Source organism: Erinaceus europaeus, chromosome 9 (assembly GCF_950295315.1).
Source record: "Erinaceus europaeus chromosome 9, mEriEur2.1, whole genome shotgun sequence".
NCBI classification, from domain to species: Eukaryota; Metazoa; Chordata; class Mammalia; order Eulipotyphla; family Erinaceidae; genus Erinaceus; species Erinaceus europaeus.
In genome coordinates this window covers 40,864,636-40,892,182 of record NC_080170.1, presented here as the reverse complement: position 1 = coordinate 40,892,182, position 27,547 = coordinate 40,864,636, and the positions used below count along the sequence as shown (strand labels likewise).

At 42.0% G+C, this 27,547-nt stretch overlaps 1 protein-coding gene across 1 annotated transcript in view; it reads left to right on the top strand.

Annotated features, from left to right (window-relative positions):
• The window catches only part of ASTN1 (astrotactin 1), a 320,336-nt gene that overhangs the window by 249,587 nt on the left and 43,202 nt on the right, over positions 1-27,547 (top strand). The window contains exons 13-16 of the mRNA XM_007531466.3: positions 3,511-3,705; positions 6,728-6,855; positions 14,306-14,410; positions 18,399-18,587. Coding sequence (XP_007531528.1) covers positions 3,511-3,705; positions 6,728-6,855; positions 14,306-14,410; positions 18,399-18,587 — 617 coding nt within the window. The remainder of the gene's footprint in view (positions 1-3,510; positions 3,706-6,727; positions 6,856-14,305; positions 14,411-18,398; positions 18,588-27,547) is intronic.

Here is a 27,547-nt window from a genome sequence, read left to right as displayed (position 1 = left end):
AAGCCAGTGTCTACTGAATAATCATGCAAGTATTCAGTGGAGTCAGAATGCTCTGTTAATGCATTTTATTTTATTTGTAGTTGGGCAATTTTCATATTGGGTTTCTTGTACAATCCCATTCCATCAACAAGAGCTTGCTCTGCGTTTTAATGTCTCTGTAATGATGCCACTTTGGTTGATCTCCTGCAATTAACAGAAGTAAGTCTTGCCAGAGCCACATGGATGGGTTTACTTAATAAACACATGGTTGAGTGCTCCCACTGTTCAAAAGACCTGCTTCCATGCCAAGAAAGATGGCAGAAAGAAGACCTGGCCCTGCCCTTAGAAGAGTTTGCAGTGTGGGATATACCCCCAAGAGCATACAGGAGAATGCAGAGGGGGCAGGGCAGCGTGGAAGGAAAGTTGTACTGAGAGGAACTAGCCTGCTTCAGAAATCTTAACAGAAACATGATGCTTTGGCTCACAGAAGGAGTCACTTTACTCAGTTGTCCCAGACCAAGACTGGTATCCAGGAATCCTTTGTGGGTCTCTAACCACCATTGTTGACTGGAGTTTTGCAGTTAACCCTTACCTAGAATTGCTCCTCCATTCAACCAGAATTAGCCACACACATGTATCGAGCTCCCTTCAAGGCACTCTGTACAGCCTACCCCCCAAGACTTTTCTGAAGGTTCTTCTACACAGACTGAGTCACATGCACTGAGAATTTGTGAACCCCTGTTCACCCAAATATGTATACAGGAATAGGAGCCAACAAGCACTGCAGGTCATACTTGCGAGCCTCACGTGTGCCTCTGATGATAACCGTGGTGGCAACACGTAATGAGCGCTTTCCTTTCACTACCTCACTCAGTCTTCTCAACAGCCCAGCACAGCAGCTTCACCCAGGAAAGGCTAGTATTGCTTCCATTCCAGCATTTTGTCTCACCATCTGCAACCATGGCCATTTGTTCCTCTGTAGACAACAGAGGTCTTTATCTCATTACTGCCGAGAACAGTAACTGGTGTGTTGTGAATATTAGTACATTTTAAAATCTGATATATTTCTCAGGAGAGCCCCAAATTAGATCAATATAGTTCTTAAAGGGTAGTTTTTCATAGCCATTTTCACTTGCACTTGCAAATTAGATTCTTTCCCATGTAACTACAAATAAGGTCCACTGTGCTCTGTAATGTGTGTACTTAACCAGGGGCACCACTGCCTCGCCCCATATTGTGCCTTTTTTTTTATAAGGGATTTAATAGTGATAGACATGATTGTGGGATTAGAGGGGTACAATTCCATTCAGTTCCCACCACCAGAGTTATGCATCCCATCCCTCTCATTGGAAGGTTTCCTATTTTTTTTATTCCTCTGAGAGTATAAACCAAAGGTCAAGGAGGAGTATTACATTCAGAGGCATTCATTGGTCTTTACTCACTAGCTTACTACTGCACTTCCACCAGATACGCTGCACCTGGTTGATGGGGAGGACACCCAGGAGGTTTCCACCTGCTGCGGCTGAGGTCTGTTTAGCCCCGAGTCTACTCTGAATGGAGGGGAAATCCATAGGAGTTTGCCTTGTATTTGGAAACACACTCAAACAGAACACAGCTGGGAAATGATCAGTCTTTCTAATTTCTTAGTTGACTTATCACAAAAACCAGATTAGAAAGTTATTAATTTCTTAGACACAGTGTCATTCCTTGGAGACCTAATTACCCTTGAAACAAATGCAGGGTCTGGCCATACAGATGGTCCTAGAAAAAGGCTCCAGAAGATCTTGTATCTAAATGTATGAACTCATCTCTGAGCTTAGCTCTGCAGATTCTTACCCTGGCCTTCCTGGGAACCCACACACCTTACAGAAAGGAAGCCACTTCAAAGCTCTGAAAGTATTTAGTCTACCAAGGGAAGGTGAGAAGTTCTCTATGGTTGCATACTGGAAGGAGGTTTGGTTTATAAATCTTACTCATACAGCTATAAGAAAAGTTGAAATATTGCCTTTTGCTTCAGCATGGCTAGAACTGAACATGATTGTGCTCAGTGAAGCCAGATGGAGAAAGACAAGTAAAACCAGGAAGTGACCCAGGCGTACAACAGATGAGTAGCTGAGAAAGTTGTATTATGGGAGTTGGGCGGTAGTGCAGCGGGTTAAGCGCACGTGGCGCAAAGCGCAAGAACTGGAGTAAGGATCCCAGTTTGAGCCCCCAAGCTTCCCACCTGCAGGGGAGTCACTTCACAGGCGGTGAAGCAGGTCTGCAGGTGTCTGCCTTTCTCTCCCCCTCTCTGTCTTCCCCTCCTCTCTCCATTTCTCTCTGTCCTATCTAACAACGACGGCATCAATAACAACAACAGTAACTACAACAACAATAAAAAGACAACAAGGGCAACAAAAGGGAAAATAAATAAATAAAATTAAAAAAAGAAGTTGTATTATATATATATATATATATATATATACACAGTGGGATACTACTCGGTATCTTAGTAAAGAGTGGTGAATTCACCTTCTTCACCTCATTCAAGTGAGATAAGCCAGGAAGACAAGGATGAATATGGGATGATCTCACTCATGGGCAGAACCTGAGATATAAGAACAGAAAGGGGAAACACAAAGCAGAACTTAGACTGAGTTTGAGGTATTGACGGTGGGGAGGGCTGGCTCTCAGTGGATCTAGCCTAGGGGAAGAGTGTTTTTTAGAAACTTGAGAAATTTTAGACATGTATCAACAACTGTGTTTACCGTAAACCATTAACCATCCTCCACCCCGCAAAAAAGAAAGAAAAGAAACTAGATAATCACACTGATACATAAGACTTTAGAAACAAAAATGGTGAAACATAAATTTACCCTTTTATTCAATCATCACACCTGAGGCTACTAAAATCTGAGAAAGAGGTGGAAGACCCAGTGCCCCATGGCAGAAAGAGAATGGCATTTTGGTTGTGAGTGAAGCAATCTAATATGTATTTGGGGGAGTTGTGTAATTGCATCCCTGAATCAACTATAGTCTTGTAAAACAACACTTCCCCAGTAAAAGTCAAATAATGAAAAAAAATCTTAAAAAAAAAAAATCCCTGGGGACTTGGCAGTGGCATACCTGGTTAAGTACACACGTTACAACGACAAGGGCCTGGGCTCAAGCCCCCGGTCCCCACCTGCAGGGGGAACGCTTCATGAGTGGTGAAGCAGGGCTACAGGTGTCTCTCTGTCTCTCTTCCTCTCTGTCTCCCCCTCTGCTTTGTCTCTTCAATTTCTGGTTGTCTCTATCAAGTAAATAAATAATTTAAAAAGAACCTCTGGGTTTAAGACCTAATAAACCAAAATAAATAAGTAGACATCTTTAAAAGGGTTAACATCATAATGGGATATTTATATAAATACAATTTCTTCTCAGCCCATTGAGTAAAGTTGATTTCACAGTTCATTGACTGAATTTTTTTTGACATAAAAGTGTTAGGTGTACACTATTAGAAATCAACATATACACAGTTTTTAAGGCCTTATGTGAGTTTTCCATTGTCAGGTGCATTGAGGATTACAAGCTTGGTGTGGATGGACGCTCCTGTCAACTTGTCACAGAGACCTGCGCAGAAGGAGGAGACTGTGGGGAAGGCAGGGAACTTCCTATGAACCAGACCCTCTTTGGAGAGATGTTCTTCGGTTACAACAATCATTCCAAGGAAGTGGCCCCTGGCCAGGTGCTAAAAGGAACTTTCAGGTGAGCCTTATATCCCTAGAATCATTTGTGCAGGGCTGTGGATGAAACTTCTTTCTGAGACAGAAAACTCACCATGTTTTCTTTTAAAAAATATTTTATTTATTTCAATGAAAGAGAGTTCTACCAGAGCACTACTCAGCACTGGCTTATAGATGGTGCTGGAGCTTATAGGTGGTGCTTATAGGACTAAACCTGAGATGTTGGAGCCTCAAGCACAAGAGTCTTTATATATAAATAATTTTATTATCCTTATTAATTGGATAGAGACAGCCAGAAATCGAGAGGGTAGAGATAGAGAGGGAGAGAGAGAGACACCCACAGAACAGCTTCACCACTTGCAAAGTTTTCCCCCTGCAGGTGGGGACCACCGGGGGCTCGAGCCCAGATCTTTGAGCACTGTAGCATGTGTGCTACAGGTGTGCCACCACCCAGCCCCACACAAGAGTCTTTTGCATAACCATTGTACTACCTTCCCAGTCTGACATAATTTTTTCTACTGGGAGCAAGATAAATGTGATCCTAAAAAGCAGAGGTCATGATCTCCCTTTGTATCTATCCTCTCTGTCCATTCCTCCTTCTGAAATCAAGGAACAAGCTTCCCCTGGGTGAACAGTATATTGTTTGGTACATTTCATCTGTCCAGGCAGAGACTGCATACTTTCCTATGCAGAAACCCCACTGTCTACCCAAAATGAGTGGAAGCATTGCTGTGTGAGTCTGACTAGGACAAAAGTTCTTAAGGATGGAACAAGGACCCCTGAAGTCACTGGAGGTTCTTCAGGGGATGGTTCGGCTCCTGCCTTTTCTTTTGTCTTATCTTATCTTATCTTATCTTATCTTATCTTATCTTATCTTATCTTATCTTTTCTTATCTTATCTTTTCTTCTCTTCTCTTCTCTTCTCTTCTCTTCTCTTCTCTTTTCTTTTATTTTTTTTCCTTTTCTTTTATTTTTTTTCCTTTTCTTTTCTTTTTTTTCCTTTTCTTTTCTTTCCTTTCCTTTTCTCCTCTTTCATCCCCCCCTCTCTTTCTTCCTTTCTCTTTTGCTTCCAGGGTTATTTCTGGGGCTCAATGCCAGCACTATGAATCTACTACTTGTGGTGGCCATCTCTTCCCTTTTCCTTTTTTACTGGACAGGAAAGAGAGAAATTGAGAAAGGAGTGGCATAGAGAAGTAGAAAGAAAGATAGACACCTGCAGACCTGCTTCACCACTTGTGACATGTCCCCCCTGCAGGTGGGGAACCAGAGGCTTTAGCTGAGATCCTTGTGCCAGTCCTTGCTCTTAGTACTATGTACACTTCACCGGGTGTACCACCACCTGGCCCCACTGCTGTCTTTTCTAATCAGAGACAGGCTGCCTCTTCTACCTCTGCCTCAACCCAAACAACATGTTGTCAAAAGGTGAAGCAGAGGTGAGAAGTCACCTATCTGCCAAGTCAGACACATCAAAAAAAAAATTTTTTTAGAAAAATGTCAAATGGTGCCACTTATCTCATTAGTTTTATGAAATAGTTAATGTTTAATGGGTATATTATTGCTATTTAAAGTATATTAACAGACATTTAAAAAATATTAATATTTCAATTTCTAATATGGCAAATGTGATATATATGACCCCATGAACAGATAGAACTTACTTAGGGCCAGGAATTATGTTTAAAAGTATAAAGAGACCCTGAGAACAAAGCATTTTGTTCGAACAATTGATTTAGAGTATTGCCAAGAAAATTTTCCTTTGAAACCCAGTCTCTTTTCTTTCTTAAGACTATTTGAATGCAGCTTCCCCAGAAACTATGTTTCTCAGGAGATGATGATAGTTGTGGTGGGGATAAAGAGTGAGAAAAAGGGACCAGTGACCACAGTGGATAGAGTATAAGGTCCTAACTTTGAGCTTCAGCATCACAATGATACACTGACTCTCTCTCTTTTGCTTTCTCTCCTCTCTCTTTCTCTCTCATCAATAAGTAAATAAACCTTAGAAAATAAAATGTAAGATTAATGTAAAGTTGATAGTAATCTGGGCCCAAAAGTCTCATGAGCAAACCAATAGTAAAGTTTTTAATCAGCACTCCCCCCCACATACACACACCCAGATCCAGGGACTTACACATGCATGATTTCACCATTTCTAGGCTAGGCTGCTTTTTCATTCAGTTAGATAGAGAGAGGAGAAGAAACACTACAGCATCAGAGGTGCTCTGCCACCTCCTGTGCTATTCTGGGCTTGAACTTGGGCCTTGGACATGACAAAGTTCATATCCTACTCACTGAGCTATCTTTCCAGCCCCCAACTCAGTAGTTGAAGTCAGTTGCTTTTTGCTACTACAGACAGGAGACTTTCCTAATAACACCCCCCTTTTTTAATTTCCCCTTTTAGGCTGGGAATCTATTGCCAAAAGCAAGCAGTACAGTGTCGTAAGGATTTTTATAATGGCTGGAGTCTTCACTGTTCTGGAAATAAGACTATGTGTGGAGCAGGGCAGGGCAGGGAGGAGAGCCTCACTGAGCATGAGGAAGAATATTCAGTCTTTTGAGCTGACTTTTTGAGGTGGTTTATTTCTCCTCTTCCCCACTCTTCCTCTCACCCCCATGTCTTAGTCTGGACTCCTAACTCTGACAGGAGGTGGGAAGTGGTAGTGGGAAGGGAACTCCTGGAACCCCATGTCTCCGGAGCCCTGCTCCATGAGGGAAAAATAGAGACAGGCTGGGAATATGGGTTGACCTGCCAATGCCTATATCCAGCAGAGAAGTAATTGCAGAAACCAGACCTTCCACCTTCTGCACCCCATAATGATCTTGCATCCATACTCCCAAAGGGATAAAGAATAGGAAAGCTTTCAAGGGAGGGGATGGGATACAGAACAATGGTGGTGTTAATTGTTTGAATTGGACCCCTCTTGTCCAACAGATTTGTTGATCATAATTAAATCAATTAAAAAAAATACTTGTATTGTGGGTTAAGATATAGACTGCCCAGCAAGGAACACGTGAACCCTCTGAAATCAAGAGGTGTCTTTTTCTAGACAGAACAACTTCGCTCGAGGTTTAGACCAGCAGCTTCCAGATGGTCTTGTGGTGGGCATGGTGCCCCTGGAGAATCAGTGCTTGGAGGAGATCTCAGAGCCCACCCCTGACCCCGACTTCCTGACTGGTGAGTGTGCTGCTACCCTAAGAGGGCAGCCCCGAACCCAAGTTTCAACTCTACACTCCTGACCTCACTTACTCTGGCTTTGAAACCAGCGATTTTCTTGATTTGCACTAAAACCTGCTCCATGAGGATGAACACTACTAGTAGCTGATCTATCAGTGAAATCGTCAATAGGATAATCTAATCACTGGAAAATGGTCATAGCAATGCCTCAGGATGTTTTGAAAACAAAAAGGGTAAAAACATAAGAGTTAACAGTTCTCTATGGATGAGAGGAAATGACCAGGCCACAGTACAAGTGGAGAGGGAGGTGAACTGTTACTATAGCCTAAATATTTTCCCTGGGACTAGGAAGTTTCTGAGCAGTGTGTGTGTGTGGGTGGGTGGGTGGGGTAAACCAGGACATGACAGGTTTGTTGTCACATGTCCCTGGGCTTTCAAACTGCTTCTGACAGGCTCATTGTACTCCTTAGAGGACAATGGAGAATGGAGAAGAGGGCAAAGGCCAGCATGATAGCTCACTTGGAAAGGCGCCTGATTTGCCATGTAAGACACCCAGGTTCAAGCCAGGACCCTACCAACCTAGAGGAAGCTTCAGTGATTGTATATCTTTCCCTTTCTCCCTCAACTTCTTACTTTTTATCTGAAAAAGATGCTCTAATGGGTGAAGCCCTGGTGACAACAACAACAACAACAAAGATAGAGAACAATCCCATCAATGTTGTTTGAGCCCAGTGGTATTCCTTCCTAAACACATCATGGAACCAAGGCATGAGGGGAAGGGGATTGGAAGAGTCAGAAACCTCAAGGGTGCTTTTCCTTTCTGGGTCTCTAAAGTCCCTCAGTCTGCATCTTCTGGACTAAGGTAGACATTCTGTGAACTTCATGTCCTCAGACTGACTGGCAGTTGAGGACCCAACATCACCTATGAGAAGGCAGGCTGTAAAGCTCACTTCCACTGTTGGCTCTAATGATCTCTCCCTTTCTCATTCTATCTCTCCCCTACCTCTTTCCCTTTCTCCTCCTTTTTCAAAAGAATGGCCTGTGTTGTGATAGAGCACACCCAGTTGTCAAATTGTATTCCAAACTTTATTTAAGACCAAAGGGGCTTAGAAGTAGGTCTGTCAGAGGCCATGGGGTAGAGTGACTATAGCTTGGCTTCTGAGGACTTTATGGTTTTGGATGAGTGGCCGACCTTCTCTGCTTTAGTTTTTCATCTGTACGCGCAGATATTACAATGCCATTTTCCTAGTAGAATCGATATGTGGAAGAGATGCATGAATATTTACAAATACTACCACATGAAAAGGTATGTTTGTTAGATAAATATGCCAAGGAAGAAAGAAAAAGCGAACATTCAAACTACCAAATACTGTGTTCCCTATAAGAGTGCAAAAGAAAGAGAAAAAATTCGATATATTCTAAACTGGAAATAAATCTCTTCAAAATCAATTTTCCTCTGGAAGACTCCCATCTACCCCCCCACACGCACATACACACACACACACACACACACACACACACACACACACACACACACACACACACACAAACACACACACAGAGACACACATGCATGGAGAATTTTTAAAGAATAAAATTAAATGGAGACCCTGGACATACCCTTGAAGCTGTGTCTCTAATTTAGGGAGCCTAATTTTCTTATTTCCACACCTTTTGCTGAGAATCATTCCCCATCTTCTTGTAAAATCCCTCACAAAGGAGGTGTGAAACCTAAGGGCAGGCTCACACCCTGATGAACTATCCAGCTTCTCTGTGAAGAGCCACCAGGACCTCTCACTTTCACATCAGACATTGTTACAGAGGTGAGGTTGTCTCCTTCCAGCTAACAGACTGAGGGAACACAGAGTAGTCTAGAATGTTCCATACAGTTATCTGGGAGGATCAAATGGGTGGATCTGAGAAGCATCAGGAGGACAGATTTCTGGACCGTATTTTTGCAAATTTAGAAAAGATCAAAGTTTACCTTCACTTGCAACAGGAACTCAATTCTCCCCTATATCCTTTGGCCTCTTAGAGGCAGAAGGTATACATAGAAGGAGGTCCAACCAGGACACTTTCATTCCTTCTGGGCTTGACCTTATGGATGAAGTGGAACATTTCCAGTTGTGGAGAACGAACTCCTCTTGACCTGCTATTTGTCCCCCCAGCCTTTGTTTTTCTATTTATCTTGATACCTATTAAGCCAGGAGTATGTCCTCCCTTTGATGTAAGAAGAAACCAGTCTTTTAAAGCTAGAATAATCAGAAAAATCAATGAAAGAGATGATTGGACAATTATCTTCTATATTAGCTCTCACATTCTGGTAGTATTTTGTGTACCTGAGAGTCACCAAGTCTTCTCTATCAGAATTTTCAACTTTACTTATCCAAGAAAATCCAGCCCTTCTCTCATAGATTCTATTGTCAGTTATTTTTTGCACAGTACTTAGCATCATTCTTAAAATCCTTACAGTAAAGACATACCTTTGGGGGGGATATATATATATATATATATATATATATATATATATTGCATTTTGTAACTTAGAAATTCCCAAATCTCTTTAACTAAAGAATCCTTAATACACAAAATTTATATACACCTTGCAGAATTATTGGTTTGAAAAATAAATTGGAAAATATCAGTTGATGTGCTTATCTTGCAGATTGCTTCCTTCTTCGTTAAAATAACAGTTAAGAACTTGTCTTTAGGGCTATGTGGTATTGCACCTGGTTACATATTACCAGGTGTAAGGATCCAGGTTCAAGTCCCCAGCCCCCCACCTGCAAAGGGAAAGCTTTACTAGAAGCAGAGCTGCAGCTTCCTCTCTCTCTCTCTCTCTCTTTAATTTTAATTGATTTAATAATGATCAACAAGACCATAGGATAAGAGAGGTACAATTCCATACAATTCCCACCACCAGAGTTCTGTATCCCATCCCTTTCATTGGAACTTTCCTATTCTTTATCCCTCTGGGAGTATGGACCCAGAATCATCATGGGGTGCAGAAGGTGGAAGGTCTGGCTTCTGTATTTGCTTCTCTGCTGGGCATGGATGTTGGCAGGTTGATATATAGTCCTCAGCAGGGTTATTTCTGGGGCTCAGTGCACTGTGAATCCACTGCTTCCAGCAGTCATTTTTTTCCTTTTATTTTATTTTTTTCTAATTTGTATTAGATAGAACAGAAAGAAATTAAGAGAGGATGAGGAGATAGAGAGAGAGAGAGAAAGAAAGATAGACACCTGCAGACCTGCTTCAATGCTTGTGAAGCAAACCCCCTGTAGGTGGGGAGCAGGAGCTCGAACCTGGGTCTGGGTCTTTGAGCTGGTGATATGCACGCTTAACTCGGTATGCAACCTCCGAGTCCCTTCTCCCTCTCTGTCTTCCATTGCCATCTCAATTTCTCTCTGTCCTATGAAATAAATTAATTTTAAGAAAGAACTCAGCACTTTTCTAGTGCTGTAGGTGTGTGCAGATAAATCATACCGACTAGATGAGAATGGGCAAAGGCTATTGTTTCACAACTTATTCCACCATACCTTGCATTTAGCAGAACTTGAAAGGTGGGCAGAGGAGTGAGAAAGTCTTGGGGTGGAAAATAAAGGGGGTAGCTTCAGGTGTGCACTAGTTGGAAGTTGTTGGTGTATAAATAGATCTATTAACTAAGAATAGAACATTCTATATAATTTTTTAAGGGAGGGACAGATCTGGACAGAAGTTAGAAGAAGAAAAACTAGGGACAGTTATCAGTCATTAAGCACATCTTGGTCATTTCAGGTCAATTTCTACAAAGGCAATTGTTAGACTTCCTGCACTCGTTGCTGGAGAAAGTGGTCTGATTTCCTGTAAGACTGATGTAGACAGTGAAGTCTGTCTCAAACTCGCTTCTTGGATTGGTTGCTGCAGATAATAGGCCTGTTTCTTAAGCTGGTTGCTGTACACTCCAAGCCAGATATTCTAGTTTTCTATGCAGCCTGGCTGTCTCTCAGTTGAGAAAATGAAGAGTCTTCAGACTCTGGCCAAGGAGGTAGAAGAGGCTACTTGCTCATTCATAGGTTACAGTTGGCGCCACAACCACTAAATCTTTGTGCAGATTTAGAGTTCTGAGTTCTGAATTTTTTGAAACTTCTTCATGTTTATCCAAAAGAAATGGACTCTTGGCTTTAAAACTTTGGGAATAACTTATCTTCCTGACATTTCAAATAAAGTAGCAGGAGATTTAGCTTCCTCTTTCCTTTCTCCCTCCTTTCCTTCTCTCTCTTTCTTTCTTTCTTTCTTTCTTTCTTTCTTTCTTTCTTTCTTTCTTTCTTTCTCCTTCCTTCCTTATTTCTATTCTTTTTTCCTCCCAGCTTAGTTACACATAAGTCTATTTAATCATCACTTCTTCAAGTGTAAGTAGCATAGGAAAATAAAATAATGTTCTTCCTGGAGAACATGCAAAGATTTTTTTAAGAAGTCATTCCAAAATATGTCCCAAATAATAATAACTAGAGCAGACTGCATGTCAAGAACATACTGAGCACAAAATCCCATGAATCAGCTCAAATTTATCTATGTATACTTAAAAATATCCTTCTTTGTAACTAATGGAAATATTATCTCTAAGTGGGCTCACAGCAACATTTCCCAAACATTCACAGTTATATAACTACCTGGTTGGGCTGTAGCACAAATGCCCTCAGTACAACTGTTTTGCATTTTGGTAGGTGATGGGGTTCTGTTGCTCAAGCAACACCATCATCCTTCCCCACCCCTGACATCCAGTTGCATTTCTTTTTAAGTCATCAGAGTGCTTCACTGCTCTGGGGCAACTTTTCTGGAAACACAGAGAAAACATGTGAGGGAATGACACCACTGTACCAAAGCTCCCCCCTCCCAGGCAGTATGCTTCCCTGTGGTGTAGTGGCATCATGTGCATGGAGAAGCAGGCACCCACCAAGTGAGTGTGAAGGTCTGCCTTTCTATTTCCTTCCCTCTACTGTTGTGAACAAAAAGCCTCAAAACAGACTGGGAGTATGGATCAACCAGTCAACGCCCATGTTCAGCGGGGAAGCAGTTACAGAAGCCAGACCTTCCACCTTCTGCAACCCACAACGACCCTGGGTCCATGCTCCCAGAGGGATAGAGAATGGGAAAGCTATTGGGGAGGGGATGGGATATGGAGATTGGGTGGCGGGAACTGTGTGGAGTTGTACCCCCCCCATCCTATGATTTTGTTAATGTCTCCTTTCTTTAATAAATAAATAATTTTTTTAAAAAGCCTCAAAGTTGGAGATCCATGGATTAACTCTGTGTGTGTGTGTGTGTGTGTGTGTGTGTGTATTTGTGTGTGTGTGTGTGTGTGTGTGTGTGTGTGTGTGTGTGTGTGTGTGTGTGTGTGGTGGGGGGGTGGAATATGGAAACAATGGACTCAAAGCTTTAAAACTTAGGGGGATATTTCAAATAAAATAAGGGGAGATATTCTTTCCTCCTCCCTTTCCTTCCTTCCTTCCTTCCTTCCTTTCTTTCTTTCTTTCTTTCTTTCTTTCTTTCTTTCTCTCTTTTTTTCTCAATGTGCTTTTTAGACCTATAACTTCATATCATTCTGACGATGCCTGTAAAGCAGGTACAAAGGATCTCTTTATCGCCACTTCTCAAATAACAGGAAACCAAAACATATTAGCCCAAAGGCACACATCTCTTTAGAATCACAGAATAAAAAGGAAACAAGAGGTGATCTCCACAAAGCCTCTCACTTGGTGGATGAAACCACTGGGAGCCAAATAGCCCCCCAGCCAGGTAGCCAGAGGTCAGGCTAGTATGACCATCAGGAACTGCCCCCATCCTAAACCTAGACAAGATGGTGGCATTGAAACACAGGCCTTCTAGACTCCCACTCATTTCTTTTCCTGCTAGGAGACAATTCAATTAAAGGGAATATTTTCTAATACCGGGAGAAACATCTCCATCGATCGGGCTTGCTATTTTTGTTAATAGATTTTTTCAAAACAATCATGAGCTGATGGATTGATGTAACAGAGAATGCCTGTTGAGGACACAGTTCTCCAAGCATGTATGCTTCATGCTCCAGTGAGGTACATGATTGGAGTCTTCAAGTCATATAGCCAGAATCTTATTGATATGTCTTTACAATTAACAGCAAGTTAAAAAATAGAGTTCTGAGTAGGTAGATGGTTGTCACAAACCTCTGTGCTACATCAGGAGAAAGTATGGGACATCTTCTATTGAGTAGTTGTAGGCAGCCTACCTTTGACTGAGATAAATTTAAGGAACTGATTCATGAAGCACCTCTCCTGAACTTTTCCTTTTGGCCTCACCAAAAAAATTATTCCTATATGATTCATGCAGAAATGGAAATTTGGCAATTACTCAGGTAATTTGTTCAGAGATGACAAGCAGATAATTAATCCATCCACTCTTAATCCAGTTTCGGCATTTCATGAGCTGATTTAGATATTTTAGGAAGTGATTTGGTCCAAATGGCAAGACAATCTACTATGGGTGAGTGATTGCCATTCTGTACACATATTATCTTTCTTTCCATTGTCTATTCATTCATCATCTATCTGTCTGTATATAATATATGTGTTGTTCTTAATTCACATAGTAAACAACCATAAAAAGTGAAGCCATTTTCTAAAGTTAGCACAGTGATTTTTAAAAACATTTCCATGACCTAATTTTTTTGTGGTGTTTTACATTCATTGTATTGTCTGGAGTTTAAATAGGGTCTTCTTATCAAGTGCTCAGTCACAAACAATCCTTTATAACAATCCCAGGTGACTTGTCTTCTCAGCACCCAGTGAAAGGGACCCCACAGAGCACATGCCTGTCACTTGCTCTGACATATAGATGGTGCCAAGGCAGGGACCTCCCTGCCTCTTAATGTCTTACTCAGGCTGACATTGTCCTTCCTAGTGAAGAAGAAGTAAGCATTATCAGGCTCTGAGTAATTAAAACTTAAATACTGAGCACAAATCAGCTCAATGGGACAGAAAAATCAATGCTATCAGGTTGTGTGCAGAGTCAATTACAGCAACTATTAAGGAAGGTGAAAAGCCTGCACAATACAGTAAGCCCAGAGCTTCATATCAACTTATTAAAAGAGAGCTACAGTAGAATGGCCCAGAACTTGGTCCTGTCTCCCATGTTTCTGCAATTCCATTCAAGCTCTGCCTAGTGCATAGGATGCTACAGGCCCTTCTCTGCGGCTCAGTTTCCTTGTATATCACACATAGAAAATAGCACCTGGCTGGCAAGAAATGACTTTTGGTGTGTAATGTCCTTATCAGTGTGTCTGACATGGAGCAGTAGCGCTGTCAACGATGGATGTTGTTGCTGTGGTCCCAGAAGGATGCAGTCTCAACTTCTCACCATCACACCCCTAACCCATCAGGTTAGCAGTTTGTGAAACAATGACAAGCACTGACTGAATCTTCTCTGCCTCCAGGGATGGTAAACTTCAGTGAGGTATCTGGATACCCCGTGCTGCAGCACTGGAAGGTACGCTCTGTCATGTACCACATCAAGCTCAACCAGGTGACCATCTCTCAAGGTGAGCATAGTGGCCCATCCCACCAGCTCCTTGGCCTTAAAGTCCTTCACTTGTATGCAAACCTTCTGGCCCATGGTGTGAGGTACACTTTGAGCCATAGCTATTCCAGGAGATACAGAATCTTAGGCTCACCACTTAAGCACAAAAGTCTAGGTTTGAGATTGTTTTCTGAGTGTAGGCTAAAATCCAGTTTTTTTTTCTTGGGCTCAGGAAGAGGTGGAAAGGGCTAAGCAGGAACCAGTGAAAATGAGCACCTTCTTTGCTATTTTTTTCAGTGTTTCAGGTGTAGAGAGGAGATATGAAAGCATATTTTCATAATTGGACAGGATGGAAATTTCCAGATGTAAAAAGGAAACTGTGGACTCTCACACAGTGAGAGAAATAAAGGAATGAAAAGGAGAAAGACAGACTAGCAAATATAGTTCACCTGGATAGTGCCCTTCCTTTGCCTTGCACACAACCCAGGTTTGAATCTCATCCCCAACACACTGGAAGATGTTCAGCATTGTGCTATCTTTCTCTCTGGCTTTCTGACTATGTTAGAAAATCTCTGTTTTGAGTTAGCCCAAAATGGTGAAGCCCCAGCAACAACAACAAAACAGCTTAGAATTCGTCAACAGCAAGACAGTTGAAAGATGATAGCTCAACAGTAGATAGTCAATGTATAAGAAAATTTATGACATATAATAAATATGATGACATATACATAGATAATAGATGGTTGTCAAATAATAGACAGACATATAGTGTTTCCTATCAAAGTCAATAGCTACATGTAATAAGTACTAAACTTTGAGCAAATTTTTCTGAAAGATACTAGAGAGGTACACTGTACAATCATTCTTTACAATTTAGTAGTGAATGCTTCATACCAAGTTTCATCTTAGCACTTCTACATTTCCAATTTGTAATCTGCAAAAAAAGAAATTTTCCACAAGTCCAGCCATAGAGGAGCACAGGACTTAACACTCTCCCTGAACCATTTGTAGCAGAGGTGCTACACCTGATGTTTATACTTAGGAATCTGGCTTCTTTGTGCTGGAGGGATGGCACCTGGAGCCAGATGATTTTTCTGTCCCAGGATGAGAGATGGAAGAGGGACTTAGCATCAGCAATTTGGAGGCAGAGCCTTAGGACTAATGGAAGGGAAATGCAGGGGAGAACAGAGAACATTATGAAGACCAGATGGACGGCAAGGGCAAAGCTTGCTCCACTGAGAAAGCAAATACTCCAAGAATATGACACATTTCCTTAGAACACAAAGAGACTCAGAACTTTGTTATTATTATTTTAATTTTTAATAGGAAAGAGCTCTTAGCAAGAAGGAGTTGGGATGGGAGTATTAGAAATGAACACTCTAACTCAGAACACACACAGAAAGTGAAGCTGCTCTTCACTCTAGGAAAATACAGCAGTTGATAGAGCTAGGGAGACAGCATAATGGTTCTGTAACTGTCTTTCCTGCCTGAGGCTCAGAAGTCTCAGGTTCAGTCTTCAGCACCACTATAAGCTAGAGCTGAGTAGTGCTGTATTCCTCTCACCCCTCCCCCTAGGCTGCATGTCTTTCATTAAAAATAAAGAAATTATTTTTTAAAGAAAATATAGCAGTGAAAGAGACCATAGCCTGTTCACACACTCAGCCAGCACAGGTGCTGTGCATGTCAGGGTTTAGTGACCACAGATCTCTGTTGTCACATTACTTTCAAGGTCACAAATGACATTGCAGTTTTGACATGGACGTCAGTGCCTGGGGTCTCATGGCTAGGCCAGGTGCTACCTTGTCCTGAGAGGGCACAGATGTGGAGAAAGGGAGACTGCATAGGCTGTACAGGGTATAAGTGTTGCACTTGAAGACTTTGCGAGCTTTTTCACAGGTAGTCTTCTATGTGGGGAAATCAAATCAGTGGAGATTTGACTGGAAGGCAAGAGTGCATGGAGTCCCTTTCCTGCATTTTTTGTTCTCTAGTCCTCAGGTGTTTTTTTTTAAATTTTGTTGAAGAAGTCAAGACACATTATTTTTTTCCCTTTATTGGGGGATTAATAGTTTACAGTCGAGAGTAAAATACAATAGTTTGTACATGCATAACATTTCCCAGTTTTCCACATAACAATTCAACCCCCGCTAGGTCCTCCTCTGCCATCATGTTTCAGGACCTAAACCCAGCCCCATCTTTTACTTTGCTGCAATACACCAACTCCAGTCCAAGTTCTGCTTAGTTTTTTCCCTTCTGATCTTATTTTTCAGTTTCTGCCTATGAGCGAGATCATCCCATATCCATCATTTTGCTTCTGACTCATCTCACTTAACATGATTCCTTCAAGCTTCATCCAAGAGGGAGTAAAGAAAGTGAATTCACCATTTTTAATAACTGAGTAGTATTCCATTGTGTATATGTACCACAACTTACTCAGCTACTCATCTGTTTTTGGGCACCTGGGTTGCTTCCAAGTTTTAGCTATTACAAATTGTGCTGCTATGAATATAGTTATACAAAATCTTTTTGGATGTGTGTGTTTGGTTCCTTAAGATATATCCCCCAGGAGAGGAATTTCAGGGTCATAGGGTAAGTTCACTTCTATTCTTCTGAGAGTTCTCCAGACTGCTCTTCACAGAGGTTGTACCAATTTACATTTCTACCAGCAGTGTAGGAGGGTTCTTTTTTTCCCACCTCTCCAGCATTTGTTGCTGCTACCTTTTCTGATGTATGACATTCTCACAAGAGTGAAGTGATATCTCATTGTTGTCTTTATTTGCATTTCTCTGACAATCAATGACTTGGAGCATTTTTTTCATGTTTGTTGGCCTTTTGGATCTCATCTATGGTGATTATTCTGCTTATATCCTCTCCCCATTTCTTGATGCGGTCATTTATTTTCTTGTTGCTGAGTTTGGTGAACTCTTTTTTTTTTTTTTTTTTTTTTAATTTTTTTTTTTTTTTCCTCCAGGGTTATTGCTGGGCTCGGTGCCTGCACCATGAATCCACCACTCCTGGAGGCCATTTTCCCCCTTTTTGTTGCCCTAGTTGTTGCAGCCTCGTTGCGGTTATTATTGCCATTGTTGACGTTGCTTTGTTGTTGGATAGGAAAGAGAGAAATGGGGAGAGAAGGGGAAGACAGAGAGAGAGGGGAGAGAAAGATAGACACCTGCAGACCTGCTTCACTGCCTGTGAAGCGACTCCCCTGCAGGTGGAGAGCTGGGGGCTCGAACCGGTATTCTTACGCCGGTCCCTGCGCTTTGCGCCACGTGCGCTTAACCCACTGCGCCACCGCCCGACTCCCTGGTGAACTCTTTCTATATTTTGGTTATTATCTTCTTGGTCAAGACACATTCTTGCATAGAAAAATATGTCATGACTTTTCCAACAACCCAATAATTTGGAGCCATGTTGTATGACTGATTTTCTCCTTCCATTATTTTCCCATTACCACTTCCTATGTTTGGAGGCAGAATTCTGCATACTTTTTGGCCACCAGCCACAGTTAGAACACATTTTACACCATGACTTTGTACATACACTCTCACTGTACATACAACATAAGTTTCTCAAAGCAACACTTTCTCTTCCTGTGTGCAGAGCTCTCTGCTGGAGTGTATGTCTCTGTTTTAGAATCTGATACTCTCCCCTTCAACTGCTATTACGTGAGCTCACTAAATTGTTTTTATGTCATAAGTTCTGGTTTGGGTGAAGAACACATCATATTACATAGGGGTTAGTGGAGATTTGGCAATGTTTTGCTTAACTTGCATGAGATTAACAACATACCCAACAGATTTGATGAGAGATACATTTAGAAATGGAAAAGTCTGGTTTAGTGAGATGGGAACATGCACCTGTTGGTTCCAGCCAGCTCCTTGTCCCTCTTTGTCACTTTGGGTTAATGAGCTCTTCCAAATCTGGGGCTGAGTGGCCAGAGAATCCATACACCCCACCCCTTACCAACCCTTCATGAATCCTTATTCTTCCTCTTGGGTGGACTTTCTCTGTAGCCCTCAACAATGCCCTCCACTCTCTGGATGGGGCCACATCTCGTGGGGATTTTGTGGCTTTGCTGGACCAGTTTGGCAACCATTACATCCAAGAAGCCATCTATGGCTTTGAAGAGTCATGCTCCATCTGGTACCCTAACAAGCAGGTCCAGCGGCGACTCTGGCTGGAGTATGAAGACATCAGCAAAGGTGAGTGCCACCCATGCTCAGCAGCAAAGTCCCCCTAACAGGGGTTATCACAGGACCAAACATGAGGGAAAAGTAGGATAGGAACTAATCCAGATGTTGCCTCCATGCTCTCTGCCTTACTCTGGACAAGAGGTTGTTGCTTAGCTACTGGCCACTCTTCTATCAGAGCACAGGAGAAGGACTAGACTGTACTTATGACATAGGAATAAGGGAGGAGTGTACTGAAACCACTCCCACTTCCCATGTCCACCAATGTCAACATACACTAGCCTGAAAACCCTTGCTATAACTACACAGAAAACCCCCTTTCTACTCCATCCTGCCCTGTATTTCATCCCATCAAAAAATTATTGTTTAACATTAGTTACATAATTTTAAATATTTTAGGGGGCTATGAAATGGCTTACCCAGTAGAGTGCACATTACCATGTGCAAGGACCTAGGCTCAAGCTCCCGATCCCAACCTGCAGGGAAGAAGCCTTATGGATGGTGAAACAGTGCTATAGGTCTCTGTCTTTCTTTTTTTCCCTCTTTCCTTCCCCCTCTCCATTTCTCTCTGTCTCTATAAAAAATTAAAAAACAGAAAAAATAGTTTAAGATGTTAGGGACATAGTTTCACACCTGTGTGTATGAATGACTAAAGCTACACCCACCAAAGTTTGAGTGCCATGTGTATATCTTTATGCACCCCCATTTCCTCGCCCTTCTCTTTGATAACCACCATAGTTTTCAGACTCTAAGAATCCATCTTGTTACTGTTTTTTGGAAATTAATTTGTTTTTACTTACTTACAGTCCATAAATGAGTGGTTGACTTTTACTTCCTTACTTATTTCATTTAGCAAAATCACCTCCAGTTTTATCCATTTGGTCCCGAAAGACATAATGTCATTTTTTTTTCATCATGTCATTTTTTTTTAATGAGAAAAAGTATTTCATCGAGTATATATCTCACAGCATTTTTATCCAGTCATCTGTCACTGGGCATTTAGGATGTTTCTGTATTTTTGTTATTGTGAGCAATACTGCTGGGAACATAGAGGCACAGGTATCCTTTTGAATTAGTGTTTTTGTGTGCTTCAGATAAATTCAACCCATTTTTTCCTTACTGATTTGTGCTGTGACAAAAGTTCCAGTGGCCCTGGTGTTTATATAACTCTGGATAACAGTCTAGCCAATGAATTCTCATCTACAGTCTGGGTAACTAATCAGTATTCAATTCAAGTAAGCAAAAGAAATTTGAATGTTTTGAACTTTCTCAACTCACATGCTGCTATTGGAAAAATCTAGGGGAAGATACATTTACATTCAGATCAACCCAAAGACTGGCCTCATATTGCCATTCATGAGATTTATTCTCCAGAGCTTCTCCTCATGGTGTTTTGATGAGGCCAAGTTGTGGATATGTGAGTTGCTCAGAGGAAGATGCTGAAATTAGCACCGTGAAATGTCAAGAAATAGGTCAGCTAAAGATTTAATGATTCAGGGTCCCTCTAAGGCCAGGGACCTTTGCTGTTGCCAGTTCTGCTGAGAACTGTACCTCCATGGCTGAAATACTCTTGGTTCTCTGATTCCTGTATTGTCTGGCTTGAGAGATAGCAGAGGCATGAGAGTCTCAAATGCACATGTTGGTTTCCTCATGGTTCTGGAAGCCAGAGCTTCAAAGTCAGTTTCAGTGGGCTCAAGCCAAGGCACGAGAAGGATGCATGTTCTATGGGAGAACTGTCATTTCTGGCTTCCAGAGGTCACTTGCTCCCTTCACTCCTTCTTCTATCTCTAAAGTCTCAGCTCACATGGTCTTCACCCTGATTTTCCTGACTCCTCTTGTAAGGCATGTATTTTGATGATATCGGACCCACACTTTTCTCCTGCTGCATTTTTGAGTCCATAACCTATTGATGCTTTACTGGTGCTTCCTTTCTATAGAGAAAGCTAAGGAAAATGACTGCATCATCTCTCAACACATAAGCTGAGAGTTTCTCCTTTAAGGTAGCCCTCTAAGTCTGAGAAGTTGGGAAGTCTTAAGTCAAATTTAAGTAGAGATGGGGAGCGAGCATGATAGTTATTCAAAAGACTTCAATGCCTGAGACACCAGAGGTCTCAGGTTCATTCCTCTGTACCACCACAAGCCCGAGCTGAGTAGTACTCTAAAAGGAAAAAGAAAAAAAAAAAAGACTAAGCTACTTGGGACAGAAAGAATACTCAGCATTAGAGCATAGGACTTGCTTGCCTGAGGCTCCAAAAGATCTCAGGTTCAATCCCTGGTACCACCATAGACCTGAGATGAGCAGTTGTGTGGTCTCACTTGTAATAAATAAATAAATCTTAAAAAATAAGGACTAGACGACCTACATGGCATTGTATTTCTATATGTTTTTCACATTCCAGCAGTTGAGTGGATATAGTCCTAGAATGAAGCAGTTGGTCTTTTTGCTTTTAGGATAGTGAGCATATGTCTGCTCTGATCAAGACATAGTAATAGCTGAATCAGTCCTTGGTCATTGTGTGCTAGCCAGCAGAGACCAATCCTGTGTAGCTGACTTGAAGTTGGGGTAGTTTGTAGGCTAACTTGCATAAATGGGTTACACAGCACACAGATATGATTATATTAAGGGCACAACCTAGAAAGCCCACAAAGAATAATAACCTTTGCTTCTAGAGAGTTGGATGTTTTACAACTTGAGGTTGCAAAGCAGCTCCAATGGCTCTTTCTGTGAACATTTATAACCACGGAACGGCCCAAGTGGCAAAGCAATTATGGCATGCTGCTATTTTCTTTAAACGATGAATTCATTCATTCAGTGAGCATTCGCTGAGGGCTTGCTCTCTGCAGAGGCCTGTGGTGAGTGGAAGAGGGGCTGGGAAGGCTGTTCCAGGGCACCTCTGGGCACATTGGCCTGGGGAAGGCATTGCTGAAGCTGAACCTGGTGGCACCTAAGGAGAGGCTTCAAAGAGGGCATACTTTTTTTTTTTTCAACAGATGTGTGAGGGTCTAGTTTAAGTCATTAGTCTTTGGGTGCTAAATGAGCAAGTTCAGAGCCTACTGGACCTATAGGTTGAAAGATAGAGTGATTGAGTAATATTACCAAACAGAAACTGGTTTTTGAAAACCAGACACTCTAAGAAGCAAGTTCCATAGCTGTTTGCAATCCTCTAATATACACTTGAAAATGTCTTACCTTCCCTGATGTATAATGGAGGTCAGAGGGCTTAAATTACTTGTGTGCGGTCACAGAACTAGTAGTATTAGACCAAGTCAGGAGAAGCACAACTGTACCAGCTGAAGCGTAGTACACAATGCCACATGCCCTTTTGCCTGCCAATGGCACATAAAGCCATTGAAGTTACTGGCTGAACCAGGGAAGGTGGGGGTAGGGGAGTGTCAAGATGTCACTGAAACCAAGACACTGGTCTCAGGGGAAGCCTTTTAAATTCATAAGACGGAGAGAAATAGGGAGACAGAGAGGGAGAGAGGAAGAGACACCTCATCCCTACTTTACCACTTGTGAAGCTTTCGCCCTCTGGGTGGGAAACAGGAAGCTTGAACCCAAGTCCTTGCACATGGTAACATGTGTGCTAAACTGAGTGTGCCACCACCTTACCTGAGGTTCTTTGTTTCTTTTCTTTTTTACATTTTTATTTATAAGATGGAACTATCAACAAGACCATAGAATAAGAGCGGTACAATTCCACACTATTCCCACCACCAGAACTCCGTATCCAATCCTTTCCTATTCTTTATCCCTCTGGGAGTATGGACCCAGGATCATTATGGGGTGCAGAAGGTAGAAGATCTGGCTTCTGTAATTTTTTTCCCTGCTGAACATGAGCATTGGCAGGTCGATCCATACTTCCAGCCTGTCTCTTTCCCTAGTGCGGTGGGGCTCTAGGACACAGTCATGGGGGCCATCTGCCCAGAGAAGTCAGATTGGTATCATGGTAGCATCTGGAACCTACTGGCAGAACAAATTGTTATCTAGACATGAACCTAAAGGCAAGAATATTGCAGATGAAGATTCGGGGTCTCCATTTTTGGAAAAGCTAGTAGGTCTATTTTAAGTATATCCCAAGGAGCCCATGACTTTACTAGTTTTTGGCTGAGCCTGACATCTAATATGAAGGTGGGCCCAGGTTATTGTCTGTAGATATGGTGTAATAGTTGGAAAAAGGACTAGAATGCTGGATCAGGGAAGACAGTAGGTCCCAAATATGAGGAAAATATATAAATATTGTTAATTGTAAACCCCATCGATTTGATCTAGGGCACAGGATCCTATCTAAGCTCCGCATCCCTGTAGGTCTGAGTTCACATTTTGTGGTTACAGCTAGGAACATTCCAGGCTGCATGAATTTCAGGAACCATCTTCCTAGAGTGGTAGGTAGAGTATGTTGTCCAACCTCCCTTCAGAGAATGGAACATTCTCTACCATTGTTGATCCACATTGAGGGCAAAGTCCTATAGGGACCCATGAAGGGGTCCATTATATTATTTCTGATGGAGATGACCAGTGATAGTGGAGAGAGGGATCTGTTAGATGTCTAGGCCCATCATGTCTGTGTGGGAATCCCAAGACTCCCTGACTAGGGCCCCAGATGATGGGGTGGCCTGATAGTGACTAAGAGTCATCATTAAAGTATGCCAGTCTCTTGCCCTTATTCAGCTTTTGTCATCCTTACTTTGTCTGACAAGGTTAGCTTTGGAGTGACATATAATAGGAGGTAGGTGAGGAGGGTATCTAGGTCTAAGTAGAAACTATTTGATACTTTATGGTGTCTTTTGGGGTCTTTCTACTTGTATGCTTCATTTATTGACTCACTGCAAACTATTGTGCACTTTTGCTTTAAGGTATATATTTTCCCCTAACTTATGGATACATATACATATGCCCTATCTCATGGGCCCTGGTCTACATCTAGGTTTTGAAGTTTTGTTAAGAAGTGCACCACCTGAAATGCAATTAAGTCCTATGAGCTAGGAAAGGTCTCACCAGAGTAATGAAGCTGAAGGGTTGACATTCCAACATGCTTCACTCGGCATGCTTCACTTTGGACTATGTTCAGAGACATCAGGCAAGTTTCTGCATTTCTAACAAGCTTCCTCATGACACCAATGTTGCTAGTTCCAGAACCCGGTGCTATACAACTAGGCTACATGCTTTGCTTGAAGACCCAAAGAGAACAGCTCAATTCTTCCACCTGCTCTTCCTATCCTGTTCGGGCAAATAGACACCATAGTTATGAATTGCTGGCCTCCACCAAGGACCTATGCCTCTTCATGGAGGTCTGTTCAGAGACAGGGGAGGATATGGACAGTTTTCTCATGGGACCAGGATTTTTCCCAAAGGAAGTCCTTGATTACTAGATTTGTGTGCAGAATTACAAGGTCTTAAGCCCTGGACACTAGAAAAACACTGGCCACTTGCTGACAATCAGGATTAAAAGCAATGATAATGACTTTTCTTATTTTCAAAAACCTTTGTTCTGTAGGCAACACTGTTGTCATCCCACTATCTTAAGAAGAAGCATCTTCTCTAGGTTCTTTAAAATAGTCTTTAAGAGGCCCTCATGCTTCCCCTCCAAAAACTGGATTGTTAGGTTCATATTTGAACCCGGCTTGTATTTTAGTGGGTGGGGGCACTTCTAGTGGCGATGTCAGATTCTTTTCACATAATAATAGGCCACAGTAGTGACACATTGTCCACAACCTATAATTTCACACCTAATTGTATAGCTTTCTGGATTGTTCTCTACTACAATTAAGTGTGTTTTGCCTTCTCCAGACGACTGATTGATTTGGGGGAGTGAGCTTATTCATTCCTTTAATCAGCACCATCTATATTGAGACAGTCCTTGGGCACTGATTGTTTAAAGGCGAGTTAGACAAAAAGATGGCCTGCTCTTGTGAAGTTCATATCCCAGTGAGGAGAGACAGAAAGTGGCTAGTAATAGATCAATCATCCTTTTTTATCTATCCAGCATGGAGTTTAAAACCCATTGGGGATAACCATGGTGTTATAGACCCAAGAAAAATGACTATATTGATACAGCTTTATAATTTAAGATGCATTTATACTGAACTTTTCATATTAAGTTATAGGTTCTATTTCACAAGTAATAATTTGTCTCTGCTAACATTATGCTAGGGATAAGCAGAGGTGCAAGGGATGTTTTATTTTATTATAATTGCTAGGTTGTCACCACTTGGGGCTTACTTTTACAGAGCGAGAGGGAGGAGAGAGAGAGAGAGAGAGAGAGAGAGAGAGAGAGAGAGACCATTATCACTGAAGATTCCTGAACATGTGGTATACTATGGATCAGTCCACAAGAAAATATTCTGCATCAGTTGTGAGGACATGAACTTGGCTCATTTGGGGACTTCAGATCTTTGGGAGAAACATGCCTTATCATGAGCTTATGTATCTATATTATCCACCCAACCCTAAGGCTACATACTGAGGGAAATAAACCTGGGCCTTTTGTCCCAGTTAAGCCATTAACCAACCAGCTAACTTTGAGGAATTACCCTCCTAACAAGGATATTCTCTTCTGTACAACAATGGACTTAAATTATGAGACAGAGAGGTTTTTTTTTTTTTTTTCCTTTCTACACTAGTGCTTTGTGGCTCCATATACTCAGCAGATGAGTTCTACTTTTGATAAGAGAATGCAGCATTTCATAATGCTGGCTTAGGGTTAAGTAGGTGAATTCAGTGATAACCCAGAGGAAGGAGCTGAGTGTAGCCATTTATAGCAAAGGTTTAGAGTCTAATGGTCTGCCTCCACATTTCTGTTACCTGGGACTCTTGAGAAGTTTACCTAGTGACCCTCATTCTCAGTTCCCATTATCTGTAAAGATAATGTTACTTATACTTACAAGCAAGGCTTTTGTAGGGATTGAAAACAATGACTCTATCTAAAGTCTAATGTTGGACATCTTAAAAGTATGTGATGTGCTTCAGCTCACCCTAGGGCCACTGTGACGATGATGGTTAGCATCACTTTAATGAAATCTTTCATACAGCTTTTTTTTTCTTTCTTTGTTTTGTTTTGTTACTAGAGCACAGCTCAACTCTGTCCTATGATGGTGGTGGGGTGTGAACCTGGGGTTTTGGAGCTACAGGCACTGGTCTTTTTGCATAACCATTATGCCATCTCCTATGCCACCCAGCTCTTTTTTGAACAAAGGAGCAACTGATAGAAATGTCAAAGCGTTATCAGTTAAAATTGCCCAGTGAGCATTCACTGTTGGTAGAAATACAGCCATGCATTTAAGAAACCACAGGCCACATGTGTACCAGGCTGGTGGAAGGGGATGGTGAAGGCAGCCTGGCATGTTCAAATCTGCATCATCATGTCCTGCACCAACTCAACTGTCTTCAGTCCCAGGGTTGGTTCTGTTGCTGGACAGCAAAGTAGCTGCCAATGAAGTGAGAGTTCTCCCTCCCACATGAGAAGAGCTTTGGATGGGAATAGAGCAGAGGGTGTGGTAAGGGCTGCTATGGAGAAGGGTATTGGGGAAATACCTGTGATGAGCAGCCCTGGTGACACTGCCTTTTGATTGCATAGGCAAGGGGCACTGATCAAAGTACAGCCACATCTGCCTCCCTGGTACCCAGGACTAGGGAACCACCAGAAGGTGCTGTTGGCCACTGCTCTGTCCCTAGACCTGGGCCTCTGGTCTTATCACCAGCCAAGTTGAGACAAGAGTGGGTGTTGGGGCTCAGGGAGAATTGTATTACCAGTGTGTCTGTTTCTATTAGGCATCTGCCTTTTCTTTCCTCATTCCCATTCTGAGATATGAGGGATCCAAAAAGCTGGGAGACATCTAGGACTCTCAGAGCACCCTCTCCCCATCCCCCACCCACTGCCACTGCCATATCTGGTGATGTGTAGTAACAACACACATAGCACTTAGCTGACAAAGAGTGCTTTTTAATGAGCGAATGAGTGAATGCCATGCTTTTTCTCTCCCTCTCTTCTTTTGATATGGTGTGTGTGTGTGTGTGTGTGTGTGTGTGTGTGTGTGTGTGTGTGTGTGTGTGTCTAAAACAACATCTCCCAAATATTGTTCTCTTCCTGGCTGCCTGACTGGCCCAACATTTTGCTAATCTGAAGACAATATTGTACTAGGCATTATCCATCTTTTCTTTGCTATAACATTTTTTTTTTTACCAGAGCAATTTTCAGCTCTGGCTTATGGTGGTGCAAGGGACTGAATCTGGGACTTTGGAGTCTCAGGCATGAGTCTCTTTGCATAACCATTATGTGCTCCAGGTTTTTGATTGAGGGAGAGAGAGAGAGAAAGAGAGAGAGGGAGAGAGAGAGAGAGAATGCAATACTATATCCTGGCATGTGGCATAAGAATAGGCTAGGCAAAACTAAAAGTAAATACTAGGAACAGGGAACAGGTACGTGGTAGCATACCTGGTTAAGCACTCACATTACAGTACACAAGGACCTGGGTTCAAACCCCTGGTCCCCACCTATAGGGGGAAAGCTTCATAAATGGTGAAGGAGGGCTACAGGTGTCTCTCTGTCTCTTTCCCTCTCTGTCTCCCCCTTCCCTCTCCATTTCTCTCTGTCTCTATCCAACAATAAATAAATATTAAAATAAATAAATAAATACATACTAGGAACTGCTGTTATTGTTAATCCATGTTTCCAGCGACCACTCAATATCAGCTACTTAGGAGCCAACAATAGTCTCTCTTTTATCATCCTTTCCTACAGTTGCTTTTAATTTATTGAGCAAGTAGGGGGGATTTCTTTCTGAGGAGAGGGGGAAATAAAAGAGGAACAGCTCTACTAGGTGGAGCATGCAACTTGTGTTTGAACTGAAGCACAGACTATTATAACAGTCCCCCAGCCCCTTTTACTTAAGCTCATCTGCTTAGTCACCAGCCATTTCCACTCCATTTCTGATTTCCATCTCTCTGACTTTAGGGACAGTCTCTCTGAGTC